This window comes from Pogona vitticeps, chromosome 2, assembly GCF_051106095.1.
Source record: "Pogona vitticeps strain Pit_001003342236 chromosome 2, PviZW2.1, whole genome shotgun sequence".
NCBI classification, from domain to species: domain Eukaryota; kingdom Metazoa; phylum Chordata; class Lepidosauria; order Squamata; family Agamidae; genus Pogona; species Pogona vitticeps.
The window spans coordinates 24,679,374-24,697,472 of record NC_135784.1 but is presented as its reverse complement, the minus strand read 5'-3'; the positions used below and the strand labels follow the sequence as shown (position 1 = coordinate 24,697,472).

Below are 18,099 nucleotides of genomic sequence, written 5' to 3'. Positions count from 1 at the left end.
AATCCATGTGGCAACTACAGCCTCTCTGGGTGGGGTTTGTCTCCCACACGGCCTCAGCTACAGCACTTGATATGGGTGGCGCTTGCCAGTCTCTGCTGAGTCGCTCCCTCCCAGCCCAAAGGGAATGTTTTCATCCTGCCCGCAGCCCCTGCAGTAAGAGGGCTCACAAAAGAGGTGCTGGGGCTGCCTTCCCAGCCTTTCCGCAAACTACAGGATGGGCCCAAAAGGCCTGCGTCCTCTGGCTTTCTTCCCACCAGCCTCTCCTTGCTGAGTTTATGTTGCACCAGGGGAATACAAAACACAAGATTTTCCCACAGATAACTAGGATTACTCGGTCAGCATTCTCTTGGTCCCCGAAATTTCAAGGCCACAATGGGAGGCCAAGCAGAGGTCCCTCTGGCAGAACACTGGGGGGTCCTTCTGCTGTCACAGAGCGGGCAAGGGTTAGAGGGGAATCAGAGTTGCTTCTGGGCCAGCCAAGGGCAGAAATGGGGCCATCCAAACAAAGAGACCCAGAACCCAAGCAAAATCTTGGGACAAAGGAGAAGGCCTTCACTGTCGCTACTCCTAGACTCTGGCCTTCCCTTCCACGAGACGCCAGTTTGGCCCCATCTTTCCTGTTCTTCTGCAATCAGGCAAAGATACTCTCTCTTCAGGCAGGCTTTCCACCACAGCCTCATCTACACTGTAGATTCTACAGCACTCCATGTGGGAGGAGCTTTTCTAAGCTCACTGCCAGCCCAAAGGGAGTTTTTCCACCAGGCCCTGAACTCCTGCTGTAAGGAGGCTCCCCAAAGGGTGGTTGTTGTTGATGTTTAGGCGTTAATCCGTGTCCAACTCTTTGTGACCCCCATGGACCAGAGCACGCCAGGCCTTCCTGTTTCCACTGCCTCCCGGAGTTGGGTCCAATTCATGCTGGTCACAAAAGAGTAGCGAGGGAGTTGGGGTTAGGCAGCTATGCAAAGTCCAGAGCTTAGGCAGCCCCCAGAGCTGTAGAAGGCGCCCCTTTCGTCAAGTGAAAGGAGGAAGGTCTTTGGTTCGCTTTCCCAATGACATTTCAGGCCATTCCAAATTATAGCTGTTACAGGATGCCTTGTAGCCCTTGTTTCTTCTACATTTTACATCACATTCTTCATAAGAACTTTTTTCCTTCATAGTAACATTTATACTCACCAGCATCTTTTTGCTTTCATTTACTGTTTCACCTTTATATTTTGTAATTTCCCCCTTCTCTTTCTTCAGAAGCTCCAAGTGATTGGTGACCAGTTCCTGAAAAGAAAATGGAAGTTCAGGTGTGGCTTGAAGGGAGAGGGAGAGACCCAACTGCTCTGCTTCCCGCCTAGTGGGGCAAGGACTGAGTCTCTCTTGCCTTCTTATTTGTATTTATTTCTTCAATTTATATCCTGCTCCCAAGTGTCAAGGCACTTTTTAAAGCAAATATAAAACAGAATAAATATAAATAAAAACACTAAAACCAAATTGCAAATTGTCTTAAAAGCAAATGGTGTGAAACAATCATATAATTTAAAAAAATCTTATACTGTACTGTTATTATTATTAGCCCATAATAATAATTTTGTGCCATCAGGTCAATTTAGAGTTATGATGACATTTTTAGAGTTTTCTAGGCAGGCAGTACTCCTTGGTGATTTACTATGCCTTTCCTTTGAGGGCATCCTGGGACTGTGCCGCTTGCCCAAGGCCACACAGGTTGACTCTCCTCACAGGAGGCACAGTGGGGAATCGAACTCCCAACCTCTGATTGCATCCAGATACGTAAACCACTGAGATGAGCTGCCCTCCTTGCCCTAGGCTACAGACTTCCCACATGACCCCAAAACATGGCATCTGAAACTGGTCCTCATACTTGAACGGAAGGTCTGATTATCTTCGGAGCTTGGGAGGATGTGTGCTAAATATTTTCATTTGCCTGTGCACGCATGCACACACACACTAACACACACACAAAGGCTGAGACTTCTCAGAGTTCCCTATAGACCAGTGTTGGGGATTCACAGATCGAGAAGCAGCAGCTTGACCCGGACTCGACTCACGGATTTTGGTGGGGACTTGTGACTCAACTCGGGGACATGGTGGCACTGTGGGTTAAACCACAGAAGCCTGTGCTGCAAGGTCAGAAGACCAAGCAGTCGTAAGATTGAATCCACACAACGGAGTGAGCGCCCGTCACTTTGTCCCAGCTCCCGCCAACCTAGTGGTTCGAAAGCATGCAAATGCAAGTAGATAAATAGGGACCACCTCGGTGGAAAGGTAACAGCGTTCCGTGTCTAAGTCGCACTGGCCATGTGACCACGGAAGATTGTCTTCGGACAAAAAACGCTGGCTCTATGGCTTGGAAACGGGGATGAGCACCACCCCCTAGAGTCGAACACGAGTGGACAAAAAATTGTCAAGAGGAACCTTTACCTTTACCTTTACTGTGACTCAGCTCACAACTTGGGACCCATTCGTCTGAGTCATATTGTCAAGTCCCTATGGGCCTCCCCCCTGCCCTTTGCCCCCTGCTGGTGCTGCTGCCATCACCACCTTCAAAGGCAGCAGGCCTGACCTCAATTCCCAGAGCTGGCCTGCCGCAGTCACCCAGCTGATAGGCTGACACATGCCTGGAGACAGTGAGTCATTCTGGGAACAGCAAGCCTGCTTGGCTTCCCTTCCAACCCCTCTCTCTGTGCAAATCTGGAAGGCAGGCAGCAACTGAAGGATGTAGGAGGGTTGTGGATGGGAGTGTAGGGGGTCACGGAGAGGATGGAGGGTCATGGAGTATGGGAGCCACAGATGGGTCTTCCTGCTGCAGTGCAAACTTGCTTCTCCACCTTGCTTTGCAGAAAGGATTCCAGCATTACTCTGCCTGCCAAAGAGAAGTTAGTGCTAAGATGATTCTGGGTTCAGGGAGGGCCTTTTAATTCCTGACTCTGGGCAGAGCACAACTGACAAATAAAGCTAAAGGCAAACAGGGTGTTTGCGTGGGAGTACGCTTGGGGGGGGGAGGGCAAGGGGGGAGGCTCCCCTAACAATTTTGGGAGGTTCCTTTGGGTATGCATTCAACCACAGTGGTGCCCCGCATAGCGACGATAATCCGTTCTGAAAAAATCGTCACTATACGGATTTGTCGCTATGTGGGACAAAGAAGCCCATAGGAACGCATTAAAACACATTTAATGCATTCCTATGGGCAAAAAACTCACCGTTATGCGGAAATCCTCCATGCGGCCGCCATTTTCGCTGCCCGGTAAGCGAGGAAAGGGCGCGAAAACACAGTGGGCGGCCATTTTCTTTACCCGACGGCCATTTTGGAACCGCCGATCAGATGTTTTTAAAACATCATTATGTGATAATCGGTAAGCAAGGGTTTAAAGGAATGACAGTAGGATAGGTTTTTAAAAAAAGCACAGTTTTTATTTAGTTTAGGCATCCTTCAGTCTCAAGAGACTATGGTAACGTGCTCTGAACAGAGCACTTGGAACAGCATCTAGTATGGCTGAGAAGGCCAATTCGAGAGTGACAATCCCTTCCACACTGAAGACAAACACAGTCTGTCCCCTGCCCAGCTCCCTGATTTTGCTGGTTTCGGGACTGCCTCTTTGCCTCGGCCTGCTGGACAAGGGTCTCTTCAAATTGGGAGGGGCAGTGATGCAATGCCTGCCTCCAGGCTGAACGCTCAGACGTCAAGATTTCCCATCTGTTGAGATCCATTCCTAAGGCCTTCAGATCCCGCTTGCAGATATCCTTGTATCGCAGCTGCACTAATTCTCCATACAGGGTATCTTTTGGAATCCGACCGTCAGCCATTCTCATGACATGTCCAAGCCAACGTAGACATCGTACGCAATGTAGCACACAATTATGATGACTCTTATTACGTATGTGCCCTCAAAATGGTCACCACTGCCCCAAAGTCTGGAACATAAGCTGGGGTCACTCAGCCTTCATGGATTGCTGCCTTGTCGTGGCGAAGGGGCTTGAGTAACTCAGAGAAGCTATGGGCTATGCCATGCAGGGACACCCAAGACGGACAGGACATAGTGGAGAGTTCCGACTAAACGCAATCCACCTGGAGTAGGAAATGGCAAGCCACTCCAGTATCTTTGCCAAGAACGCCCCATGATCAGAAACAAAGGGCTAAAAGATATGACGCTGGAAGATGGGCCCCTCAGGTCGGAAGGCGTCCAACATGCTACTGGGGAAGAGTGGAGGACAAGTACAAGTAGCTCCAGAGCTAATGAAGTGGTTGGGCCAAAGCCGAAAGGACGCTCAGCTGTGGACGTGCCTGGAAGTGAAAGGAAAGTCCAATGCTGTAAAGAAAAATACTGCATAGGAACCTGGAATGTAAGATCTATGAACCTTGGGAAGCTGGAGGTGGTCAAACAGGAGATGGCAAGAATAAACATCGACATCCTGGGCATCAGTGAACTAAAATGGACAGGAATGGGCGAATTCAGCTCAGATGATTATCATATCTACTACTGTGGGCAAGAATCCCGTAGAAGAAATGGAGTAGCCCTCATAGTCAACAAAAGAGTGGGAAAAGCTGTAATGGGATATAATCTCAAAAATGATAGAATGATGTCAATACGAATCCAAGGCAGACCATTCAACATCACAATAATCCAAGTTTATGCACCAACCAGCATTGCTGAGGAGACTGAAATTGAACAATTCTATGAAGATTTACAACACCTTCTAGAACTGACACCAAAGAAAGATGTTCTTCTCATTCTAGGGGACTGGAATGCTAAAGTAGGGAGCCAAGAGATAAAAGGAACAACAGGGAAGTTTGGCCTTGGAGTTCAGAACGAAGCAGGACAAAGGCTAATAGAGTTTTGTCAAGAGAATAAGCTGGTCATCACAAACACTCTTTTCCAACAACACAAGAGGCGACTCTACACATGGAAATCACCAGATGGGCAATATCGAAATCAGATTGATTATATTCTCTGCAGCCAAAGATGGAGAAGCTCTATACAGTCAGCAAAAACAAGACCTGGAGCTGACTGCGGTTCTGATCATCAGCTTCTCATAGCAAAATTCAAGCTTAGACTGAAGAGAGTAGGAAAAACCACTGGGCCACTCAGGTATAATCTAAACCAAATCCCCTATGAATACGCAGTGGAAGTAAAGAACAGATTTAAGGAACTAGATTTGGTGGACAGAGTGCCTGAAGAACTTTGGATAGAGGCTCGTAACATTGTCCAGGAGGCAGCAACAAAAACCATCCCAAAGAAAAGGAAATGCAAGAAAGCAAAGTGGCTGTCCAACGAGGCCTTAGAAATAGCAGAGAGGAGAAGGGAAGCAAAATGCAAGGGAGATAGGGAAAGTTACAGAAAATTGAATGCAGACTTCCAGAGAATAGCAAGGAGAGACAAGAGGGCCTTCTTAAATGAACAATGCAAAGAAATAGAGGAAGATAACAGAAAAGGAAAGACCAGAGATCTGTTCAGGAAAATTGGAGATATTAGAGGAACATTTTGCGCAAAGATGAACATGATAAAAGACAAAAATGGGAGGGACCTAACAGAAGCAGAAGATGTCAAGAAGAGGTGGCAAGAATACACAGAGGAATTATATCAGAAAGATTTGGATATCCTGGACAACCCAGACAATGTAGTTGCTGACCTTGAGCCAGACATCCTGGAGAGCGAAGTCAAGTGGGCCTTAGAAAGCCTGGCTAACAACAAGGCCAGTGGAGGTGATGGCATTCCAGTTGAACTATTTAAAATCTTGAAAGATGATGCTGTTAAGGTGCTACATTCAATATGCCAGCAAGTTTGGAAAACTCAACAGTGGCCAGAGGATTGGAAAAGATCAGTCTACATCCCAATCCCAAAGAAAGGCAGTGCCAAAGAATGCTCCAACTACCGTACAATTGCACTCATTTCGCACGCTAGCAAGGTTATGCTCAAAATCCTGCAAGGTAGGCTTCAGCAGTATGTGGACCGAGAACTCCCAGAAGTACAAGCTGGATTCCGAAGAGGCAGAGGAACTCGAGACCAAATTGCTAACTTGCGCTGGATTATGGAGAAAGCCAGAGAGTTCCAGAAAAACATCTACTTCTGCTTCATTGACTATGCAAAAGCCTTTGACTGTGTGGACCACAGCAAACTATGGCAAGTTCTTAAAGAAATGGGAGTGCCTGACCACTTTATCTGTCTCCTGAGAAACCTATATGTGGGACAGGAAGCAACAGTTAGAACTGGTCATGGAACAACCGAGTGGTTCAAAATTGGGAAAGGAGTACGGCAAGGCTGTATATTGTCCCCCAGCTTATTTAACTTATATGCAGAATACATCATGCGGAAGGCTGGACTGGAAGAAACCCAAGCCAGAATTAAGATTGCCGGAAGAAATATCAACAACCTCCGATATGCAGATGATACCACTCTGATGGCAGAAAGTGAGGAGGAATTAAAGAACCTTGTAATGAGAGTGAAAGAGGAGAGTGCAAAAAACGGTCTGAAACTCAACATCAAAAAAACTAAGATCATGGCCACTGGTCCCATCACCTCCTGGGAAATAGAAGGGGAAGATATGGAGGCAGTGTCAAATTTTATCTTCCTGGGCTCCATGATCACTGCAGATGGAGACAGCAGCCCTGAAATTAAAAGACGCCTTCTTCTTGGGAGGAAAGCGATGACAAATCTTGACAGCATCTTGAAAAGCAGAGACATCACCTTGCCGACAAAAGTCCGAATAGTCAAAGCTATGGTTTTTCCTGTCGTGATGTATGGAAGTGAGAGCTGGACCATAAAGAAAGCAGACCGCCGAAGAATTGATGCCTTTGAATTGTGGTGCTGGAGGAGGCTCTTGAGAATCCCCTGGACTGCAAGGAGAACAAACCTATCAATACTAAAGGAAATCAACCCTGAGTGCTCACTGGAAGGACAGATCCTGAAGCTGAGGCTCCAGTACTTTGGCCATCTCATGAGAAGAAAAGAGTCCTTGGAAAAAACCTTGATGTTAGGAAGGTGTGATGGCAAGAGGAGAAGGGGACGACCGAGGATGAGATGGCTGGACAGTGTCTGCGAAGCAACCAACATGAACCTGACAACTCCGGGAGGCAGTAGAAGACAGAAGGGCCTGGCGTGCTCTGGTCCATGGGGTCACGAAGAGTCGGACACGACTAAACGACTAAACACACATACACACACACACACACTCAGCCTATTATTATCTGGGCCCCTCTCTCTAGACTGGTGAGTCCAGGAATGCTGGCGGCCATTTTCTGAGTCTTCTTCTCAGGCTGCTCTGCCTTTGGGACGCCAAGCCTTGCAAGTTCAGACTTTTAAAATTTACGCTAAACAAATAGAAACAGAATAATCGTGTCACAGTCCGTCTCTCTTTTGTCAGAATGGCAGGGAACCAGCAGTCCTTGCTTTCTCCTCTCCCAGGCGTGGCTCCATCAACAGATGAATCTCACCGCCAGCCTGACATATTGTTGGGGGAGATAGTGAGACAGGATGGGCTATCCCATGAGCCATTCTGTCCTTCCATGATATAAATGTTGCATTCTAATATTACGAAGTGAGTATGTAAGAACAACAAAAACTGTTACTGAAAGGTTTTTAAGCCATATGTGGAAAAAACCAAGCTTTTCTCTTCCAGGTACGGGACTGGCAGCAGCAATGTGCAGATGTTTAAGGCTTCTCCTGCTGTCTTCAAAAGCTCCCCCAGGTCCAAATGGACCCTAAGGGCCTCCAGGAACATGAGGGGTGGGGGGAGGATATGAAACTTTATATTAACAAAATAGGGCCATAGCTGATGACATAATCAGGTGTAAGTGGTGTAACTTCACATTACTAGATTTCAACCATTCATATTTTACTACATTTTAAACTACTGTATAAAACTCCATTTCTGTTGCCCCCAAAACCTCTTGATCTGAAGGCCCAAAGTGCTTTGGAGGAGAAATATTGTCACCTTGTGGCTGATGGAAGTAAAGACTAATTTCTCCACCTAGATCAGCAAACACCCACAGGAACTGTTATGGACTTTCTCCAGACAGGGAAAAAGAAATGCTTAGCTTTGCTCTCCTTAGATCTGCTGCTAAAGGTCGCTTTGGAAAGGAGTACTTTTGAGATCCACATCTAGAAGGAGAAAGTTGGATTTTTCTACAAGTGGCTTCAAAAGCTTGATCACCCACATCTCCACTCATTCCCAGCTGGCACCAGGGCTCACTGGGTCAGGGCAAAGGCATTTTTGTAGGTGTGCAACACAGGTAAATTAAAAAGCCAGAATCTTGAGGGAGGAAGGGGGTGAAAGCTTGTGGGTCTGTCTCTTTGGTTCCCTTATGGCATTCAGTATGGAGGGCCAGCATAACAACTCAGGAGACTTCCATGGTGCACATATTACAGTGGTGCCCCGCATAACGAGCGATTCGTTTAATGACGAATCTGCATAGCGATGAGGTTTTTGCGATCGCAAAAGCGATCGCATTGCGATGTTTTAGATGGCAAAACATTGCTTTGCGATGATCGGTAAGCTTTTCGCTTACCGACTATCGCATAACAATGTTTTAAAAACAGCTGATTGGCACTTCCAAAATGGCCACCGGGTAAACAAAATGGCCGCCCGCAGTGTTTTCGCGCCCTTTCCTCGCTTACCGGGAAGCGAAAATGGCGGCCGGATGGAGGATTTTCGCTTAAAGGTGAGTTTTTTCCCTATAGGACCACATTAAATGTGTTTTAATGCGTTCCTATGGGGTTTTTTGCCCCGCATAGCGACGAATCCGGATAGCGACAATTTTTTGGGAATGGATTATTGTCGCTATGCGGGGCACCACTGTACCTTGAAGCAGCAGCAGCAGAAGTAGCACAGGATGCAGGAAAACCCCATTGCCTTGCATCTTATTAAGTCAGGATACAGAGAATGCAAGTCCTAGAAGGAATGGTGGCAACCACTGTGAACATTTTGCTGTCCATTGGATTCCCCCACACTCACACACACACTTAATTGCCAAATGACTGGTCAATTAGGTTTCATTTGGTTTCTACATCTGCTTACTTGGATGTCCCCACATGCCCATTTCTGCAGTCAGCTGCCCCCAAAGCAATTCCCCTTTAAACCCTTGCTTGCTCTGTGACATCAGAAGGACCCAACTCTATAATGGAACAAGGACTGTTTTTTTTTTATTAATGGCTTGGATAAAGGAGTTCAAGAAATACTTATACAATTGGGTGCAATAGCTAATATCTTAGAAGATAAAAATTCAAAAAGATCTCAATAGGTTTGGGTGCTGGGCTGAAAACAACAGAATGAAACTGAAGTGGGATAACTGCAAAATTCTACAACTGGGGGGAAAACCAAATGAACTTACAATATGAGGGATACTTGGCTCAGTAACACTACAAGTGAGAAGGATCTTGGAATTGTTGTACATCACAATCTGAATATGAGGCATAGAAATATACTGCACAACAAGATGAATGGTTGTAATAGTAAACTTAGGACCTGTATAAGCTTACATGCCAATTACACGCAAGGGCAGCAAGTATCTGTATTTAAGCGGGAGCTTAAATGGTATTCTGTTGTTCTGGATCAATCCAGGCCTATCCAGAACAACATCAATGGATGTGAATGGTGAACCACACAACATATTTCTTGTTAGGGAAATACACAAGTTGGCTTTCTTGAGCGCAGATATTTGGCCTAGAATGGCATATTCCCAGTCAGTCACAATGATTTCTTCATGCTTGGGGTTGGAAGGTTGGAGCTGTTAAAATAAAAACATTATCCACCAGGATCAGTGATAATTGCACACAAAAGATTAGCCGATGACACCCATCACAATGACAGATCATCTCCCCCTTATCACAACGAAACACCCATAACCAAACAACACCCTGATCACAGGAAACACCCAATCTCCTGACAAGAACAAAAACACCGACCCCACAGCTACAAATACTCAACAATCCCACACACTACACTAGAACACAGAGAAAATTCTAGCTCCTGTCCTCTGAAGATGCTGGCCACAGAGACTAGTGAAACGTAAGGAAGAAAAACCTCCAGAACATGGTCAAACAGTTCGAAAAACCCACAACCATCGGATCCTAGCCATGAAAGCCTTTGAGAACACAAAAGTAATATCCTTTTTTTTCCAGAGTGAGGGGAGTGTAGCAAATGCCGAGGCCTTGTGACAAAGGACATGAAAAAACTGAAAGGCCAAATGAGAGTCATGGACGCAGAATCTTTTCTGAAAGTACAGATGGGAGGTTTCTGACATGTTGGAAAAGGGCTACTGTCTCTTTCAGAATCGATTGGCAAAAGGAGGGAAGATGTTTGGGAAAGGGAGGGCGAAAAGCAGAACTCCCCATTCTTGGTTCAGGTTGTTCAGGGGAGGAGGGTGGCCATAAGCCTGCTAATGGTGGTGGCGATTTGCAAAAGGAGGAGACACACTTGACCAATTGAGGGTTGATTTTCCTCTGAGGTCATCTTGGCTGCCTTAAGGAGAGATTGAAAGGCAGGCTTTCCCCCAAACATAAAAGAAGGGGAGAAGGGTCTCCCCAGAGAAAGAGGCTCCATAGAAGGTGTAGAGATGGGATCCTGTATCAGCATCATAAAAAGCCACCCGATGCCCTTCAAAGTTCAGGGAAATTCGGATCCTCTTCAGCTTTCCACTCAAGGACAAAACATGGCCATTGACACTGTAGTCATCTGCCCATTTCCCCATAGCCCAGATCCCTTCCACAGTACTCAGTTCAACATAGTCTTTCCTCCGTACAGACTTTCTGGCCACTCCTACGGCCCACTGTTCTTCTGTCTCTACAATGACTTCCCAATAATGTCTGCCTGCTGTGAATCTCTCACATCCCAGCACAAAAGGATGTAGGTCAAATCTCTCAGGATTGTTGGGCAGATCTTGATCTCTGTCTCCGTATCTCACGCTTTTGCGGTCCTCAGACAGGACGAGGAAGAGATTTGCTGTGTCCGGATCCAGAGTGACGTTTGCTATTTGGAGACAAAAGGCAGAAGAGAAGGTGAGGAGAGTGAGGCGGCAAAGCCACTGTGGTGTGTCTGTATCATTAACACATCACAGCAGTTTTGTACAAGGAGCCATTTTAATCTCTCTCAACATGTATTTTAAAAAACATTCTGTACAATAAAAACATTATTAAGCCTGACAGATTTATTTTAGCTTGTGCTACCTTTAGATCCTGCCAGAATCGATGGGCAGAGTTGGCGTCTGGGTTTGTTAGTGGTGTCTGGTCTCTCTTTAACCAACCCTCTTGTGTGGCCTGCCACGGGTGAGCAGTTATTTACGGGGTGTGATGTGGTGGGGTGGATTGCCTCTAATTGAATCCAGGTTTCCAAATCAAAGTCTCGGAGAAAGAGGTAGTATTGTCCAGAATGCGCAGTAACCATTTGATGAGATACATGAGCGATCTCTTTGGGGTCTGTATTTTAGTAGCTTATTCTAGAGTACAGTGGTGCCTCGCTAGACAGTTACCCCGCATGACAGTTTTTTCGCTAGACATTGACTTTTTGCAATCGCTATAGCGATTCGCAAAACAGTGATTCCTATGGGGGAATTTCGCTGGACAATGTTTGGTCCCTGCTTCGCAAACTGATTTTTGCTAGATGACGATTTTGACAGCTCCCTCCGTGCTCGCAAAATGGGTGTTTTCAGGACCTAAGCTTCGCATGACAGCAATTTAAACAGCTGATCGGCGGTTCGCAAAGCGGCTTTCCTATGGCCGATCTTTGCTAGACAACGATGATTCTTCCCCACTGGAATGCATTAAACAGGTTTCAATGTATTCCAATGGGGAAATGCTTTTCGTTAGACGATGATTTCACTAAACAGCAATTTCAGTGGAACGGATTATCATCGTCTAGTGAGACACTACTGTACCAGTTTAACAGTGTACTCCCACAACATCAGGGATTCATTTGCTTATGAATCTTCTAACTGTTTTCCAACTGGGGGCTGTGACCCCAAAGGGAATTGCAAGGTGTTTTCAGGCGGTGTGGAAATAATTTCTTCCTTTACCTTTCAGAGTGGGATATTAAAGTTAGTGTATTTGTATGGGAAACAGACACTTTGAGGAAGAAAGAAGCTTGTACTTTCTGAGAAGAGATGACCGGGACTTTTTCTTACGCACACATCCAAAAGCCAGCATAAAGATCTAATTACTGCCACTTCTACAAGAAAGGGGTCTTACTTACGACACATCATTTCCGGAGAGGCTAAAGAAAAGGAGCAAGAAAGCAATCAGAGGAAATGAACCACAAGTACTAGGTGGGAAACTGATAGATATATTTCAAGTTACAGAGGCTAAATCTGTCAAAATGCTAACAAGAATACACCAAGAATTATGGAAAATGGTCCAAAGACTGGAAAGATTCCATATACATTCCAGCTCCCAAGAAAGGAGGCACCATTGAGTGCAGTATCCGTAGAACCATAGCATTAATTTTCCAGGAAAGCAAGTTATTGCAACAAAAACATCTGACATAGAAGGAGCAAGAAATGCCCAATCTTCAGATTCCGAAAAGAGAGAGGTTGTAGAGATCATATTGCAAATATGTGGTGGTAACTGGAGCATACCAAAGACAAGCAACTGCTGCAAAATGATTAAAGGCTGGTGGAAGGTGGGGTGAATCCTCCTGCAACCACACAGTGTCAGCTGTAATTTTCATAGAGATCAATACACTCCTCCCATCCCATCTCATAGTGTCTTGAGAACAACCCTGTGTCTGGTCCATTCTGGAAAGGAAATGGGCTTGGCTGCAAAAAAGAAGCTTTGTTGCAATCGTGTTGGTAACAAAATTTAAAAATCACACATGTAGTCTTGTTCCCTTTAGGAGCCACGTCGGTCTTGGCTGCCTTACCTCTGATCTGCTCCTCTGTGCTAGCTAGGGAGGCATTTCTGTCACAGATGTCCCAGATCTTCCACTTCAGCTCAGGAGGGAAAGGCTCAGGATTCTGAAACGGCTTCTTCCTCTCACTACTGATGGAGAGAGAAAAAAAAAACAAGGTTACTTCACCACCCACCCAATCCAAGCCAGAATTCCCCACAGACGGAAAACAAAGGGATTGAGTGGATGCAGAAAGCCTAGAGCAGCGGTCGGCCTCACGTGGTCCTCAGGCTGCATTCATCCACCCAGGGCATTTCTGCAGCCCCTATGGCCCCCTTGAGTTTAAAAATAATAATAAAATCTTCCTCAGAAGTAGTCTATTTGTGAATTCTTCGCTTTGGGAGCTTTGAGAGGGGACCCCACCACCTCATTAGAAATGAAGAAATCCCAAACCAGAAGTCTTCAGATAAGCACTTCCTGTTTACATTTTACTATGGCTGAAAATGATGTTTGGTGGGCACGGTGCAGTCTGGTAGGAGTTGGGGCAAATTTCCCCCTCCCCCCACATGGCCTCAATTCAAACCTTTAGAGATACAGAGTCCTCATTGCGGCTAATTAGCAAAAGCAGGGGCTTAGCTTAGACTAAGACACAGGAGGTCCACTTCTGGGAGAAAAGTATAACAGAAATGTAGTAAATAAATCTTGGAGGAGGAATTCTTTAATTCTGAAACTTGCTTCTGCCAAATGGCATTACCAGCAGGATGAGACTTTTGCTAATTAAAGATCTCCTCCTTTCTGACCTGACTATTCTATTTATCCTATACTATGCCAAAACAACTTATTTTATGAGATGGTTATTCTTTATTATTATTATTATTATTATTATTATTATTATTATTATTATTATTATTATTATTATTATTATTATTATTATTATTATTATTATTATTATTATTATCTATATGTTGTCCAGTTGCCTCCAATGTTTGGCAACTATAGGGGTTAGTGTCTGTCATACCAACCAGGTACATTAGTGAATGTACTAAAAACAAATATGTACTGATAAGGACTTATAAGTCTCCACATTCCACTGTTATTTTTTTTTTAAGTTACAGCAGAACAAACTAGAGGACGAAAGAGGGCAAAGAGGAGCTTGCGTGGCAACGGAGGCGAGGAAGGGGCCCTGTGCTGGCAAGGACTCTGGGTGGGCAAAATAGAGTGCCCTTGTTTTTCTACCTGCAATGTTGTATAGACCAATGCTATCTTCCCAGGGGGTCACATTCTCTTATAAAGGCAGAGCCTTTCCATCATTATGTGGTGCTAATTGAAATGAGTGGGATACACTTACCTCTGCAAGAGACTTCTAACATCCTAGAGGGAGCAAGAGAGAAAGAAGACAGAGCTTAGTGCCATTCCCATGGCAGTCGAAGAGGAAGCTGACTCCTCCTTATTCTAACATGAGCCCACCTCATTCAGACATTCAGGACAAGAAATAGAGTCCCACTGTTAGGTTTAGAGAACCCTTTTTCTGAGTCTGTCACCAGGGGAAGGAGCTGAAGGGTATGTCATTGGAAGGATGCCGGTTGCTAGGAAGGGCTTCTTCCTTTCTTCTGTTTTAATTTGTATCCAGTGCATCGTCAGGCCCTTTTATGGCAAAAAATATGGAGGCTCTCAGAAGGTGCCGAATCCTTCTCAAGGGATATAACCAGAAGCCAGCAATGAGAAAAGCTGTGCTCTATTAAGACCCTGTGGCAAGAACCCTGACCAATCTTCTTGTTGACAGGGAAGCAAGGTGATTGGCTGGGTGGTGCATGTAGCCAGCCAATCCTGGAGCCTGAAAGGAGGAGGGGGTTGGAGGAAAAGGAAAGGATAGTCTACTGAAGAAGAGGGTTGCTATTGGGTTGTGGTAACTGAAGAAGAACTGAAACATAGATTTAATCACAAATTAATGTTCCTATGTAATAAAAAAAAAAGCAAAAGCAAAGCGTGCTGCTTATATACCGTCCCATAGCACTTCAAGCACTCTCTGGGTGGTTTACAAGTTAATTATGCAGGCTACACATTGCCCCCCCACCCAGCGAGCTGGGTACTCATTTTACCGACCTCGGAAGGATGGAAGGCTGAGTCAACCTTGAGCCGGCTACCTGGGATTTGAACCCCAGGTCGTGAGCACAGTTTTGGCTGCAGTACAGCAGTTTAACCACTGCGCTATGAGGCTCCTAAAAAGATATCATTTTCATTCTTTAACGACTGGGTTCAGTGTGGTTAACGGCTGGTGTCAAACATGTTACTGGAAAGATATTTTAAAAAGTGAAAAGCCCTGGTCAAGGTGGGTCACAGAGCCTCTGGTCCATTTTTTGATTCCCAAAAGTAGCCAAGCAGATGTTTCTGGAGAGCTCATAGTGGCCAGTCTGACACCTGGCATTCAGCGATGTGAAACTGCAATATTACACAGAAACTCCACATCGACACTACAGTCAATGCACCATCCTGCTCATCTTGATGTTCCTATACGTCCTCATGTGAGATCCCAGCTCCTGAAACCAAGCCCTTTCGTTCCTTTTGTAAGGTGGAGGCGCACATCCGTTTTCAAGCCAGGTTGCCCCTTGAGAGAAGCCTGCTCTGCTTCTACCAGTCTTACCTGCAGGAGTTCACCGGGGAGCTGCTGACGCTTCTGCTCCATCTCCTGGATGAGGCCTCCAAGAGAGGAGAGCTCCTCGGAGAGTCTGTCCAGGTGCTCGTCCCTTTTTCTGGCAATCTCCTTCTCTATGTCTGCCATCTGGGCCAGCAAAAGTGTCTCCTGTTCTTCCAAAGCCTGACGTAGTTTCCTAAATTCTGCTTTCATCTCTTGCATCTCTACTTTTGTCTGTTTCTGCAGTAAGCCGGTGGAAAGAGGAGAAAAGGAAGTGTACGGCAGGACGATGGTTAATTTGTCATGCTATGAATCGAGAACGCACACGGTCAGATTCTTTTAACAGTTTCCAAAGGCTTAGAACGGGTGGGCAGCTGTGGGCCTCCAGCTGTTTCCATGTTGTAACTCGCATAACCTCTCACTACTGACCATACTTGGCTGGCATTTGTAGCCCAAACTGTCTGCAGGGTACAACTATTTACTCCAGTACATAAGAATTTTAAAAGTCAGAAACTAGAATCTTTTGTATGAAAACATACAAAATCATCCTTCAGATTTACCTCAGTGGGTGGTGGACCCTCCTTTTTCAGAGGTTTTTAAACAAGAGGTTTGGGCGGCCAGCATTCTGGTAATGCTACGGCTCTACATTTCCTCTGTCGCCTTTGGGGCTGGACTTGATGGCCTCCTGTATCCCTTCCAGTTCTAATGATTTTATAATCTGAAACAGGGGTAATCATACTTCAGCCTGTGGGCTGTATAGGGCCCCTCATGGGAGCACAACTGTGGCCCCAATGCACTTGGTCCACAAAGCCTCCCCAAAAATTGCCAAAATTCAGCCCAGAAGGTCTGGGTGTAAATCATCAGGTGGTGATATTTCCCCAAATTGCTTGATGTTAGCAAAGTGTGAAGGGAGGAGAAGAAGGCGACGATAGAGGACGAGATGGTTGGATAGTGTCATCGAAGCTCCCAACATGAATTTGACCGAACTCCTGGAGGCAGTGAAAGAAAGGCATGCTCTGGTCCATGGGGTCATGAAGAGTTGGACACGACTAAATGACTAAACAACAACAACAATCATAAACATTAATATTATTAACACATAATCTCTCCCACCCCCACCCCCCGCTTTTCACTTCCTTTGAGGTACAGCCCAAGGCAGCTAACTACAGGAAACCATAATAAACAGCCATAACAACCAGAATCAACTCTAAAACCACTGAAGCCATTTTAGAAGAGGTAGCTGTCTTAGTTTGTCCGAGCATATCAGGCAAAAAAAAAAGAAGAAGAAAAAATAAAGAAGTCAGAAACGTTGTGGCACCTTAAAGACTAAATGCTATATGTGAGCATTTGTAAACAGGTCGACTTCCTCCAACAAAACATCACAGTTGTGTCAAATTCATGTTGGTAGCTTCGATGACACTGTCCAACCATCTCGTCCTTGGTCGTCCCCTTCTCCTCTTGCCTTCACGCTTTCCCAACATCAAGGGATTTTCCAGGAAGTCTTCTCTTCTCATGAGATGGCAAGCCACTCCAGTATCTTTACCAAGAAAGCTTTCCTTGGTAGTCACCCTTAATACTCACCAACAAGGCTTGGCTTTCCTTTTCTGTTTCTTCTTTATACTTCGTAATTTCTGCTCTCTCTTTCTTCAGAAGCTCTAAGCGACCCGCGATCAGACCCTGAAGAGCAAAAGGAAGTTCTGGCTTGGTTGAGTCATGCACACACACACACACACACACACACACACAGAGAGAGAGAGAGGGGGGGGACCCCCCCAAAACAAACAACAGGCTTGCTCCTGGCCAGGCCTGCTCTCCCACCCCCCAGGGAACGAATGGGTCTCATTTGCCCACCAGCAGCTAAGAAATAAATTGGTGTATTGACTTTTCCCCCCCAAATTTTAGGGATGAGATGCCCTCCTGGATTGGAGGGCCACAAACGTCTCCCACCACCCTTGAAGCTGTTCTGTGTGTTTCAAGGAAAGGTTCCTTTTTTATAGGAGCCTGATTGCAAGGAGCCTTGAACCCAGCAATCTGCGCACCTGCAGGCAGGCACCCAGATAGAAATATTGGTGAGGCTCCTCAGAAGAGCTCACTAAGATCATTACACACACACACACACCCCACAAAAGGAGTCCACGGGGTTGGGGGAAGAGAGACACGTTTCCTACCTGGTACTCCTGGGCGGCCTCCTCCAGAGGAACCACCTGGTGCTCTCGGTGCTCTTTGGCTCGGTCGCAAACCACGCAGATCAGGGCTTGGTCGTCCTGGCAGAAGAGTTTGAGGGGCTCCTGGTGCTTCTCGCAGGCTCCCCTTTTTTCTTTCGCCTTCTCCCCCTCCAGGTAGCTGAGTTTTTCCGCCAGGTTGGCCAGGTGCCGATTGGGGATGAGGGTCCTTGGCACCTTTTCTCTGCACTGAGGGCAGGAAGCCTCCCCCGCCCAAAAGCCCGCCCAGTACTGGGTCAGGCAGGCGCGGCAGAAATTGTGGCCACACTTGATCACGATCACCGGATCCTTGAAATAATCCAGGCAGATGGAGCAGATGGCTTCCTCGCAGAGGCCCCGGAGGGAATGGCCCGAAGTTACGGCCATTTCTCGTCCCACCAGGAAGTTGGCGACTCAGTTTCACTTTCCCCGCTTTTGTGAGAAGAT

General features: G+C 46.0%; 1 protein-coding gene across 1 annotated transcript; it reads right to left on the bottom strand.

Moving 5' to 3' along the window:
- Window positions 1-9,118: 9,118 nt before the first annotated feature.
- On the bottom strand, window positions 9,119-18,099 carry LOC110070825 (E3 ubiquitin-protein ligase TRIM7). Its single transcript, XM_072988745.2, has 6 exons — window positions 17,620-18,099; window positions 17,033-17,128; window positions 15,461-15,691; window positions 14,168-14,190; window positions 12,853-12,971; window positions 9,119-10,968 (listed from the first exon to the last, which is right to left on the bottom strand). Exons 1-6 carry the CDS (start codon window positions 18,037-18,039, stop codon window positions 10,463-10,465), a joined length of 1,395 nt encoding a protein of 464 aa, XP_072844846.2. The 5' UTR covers window positions 18,040-18,099; the 3' UTR covers window positions 9,119-10,462.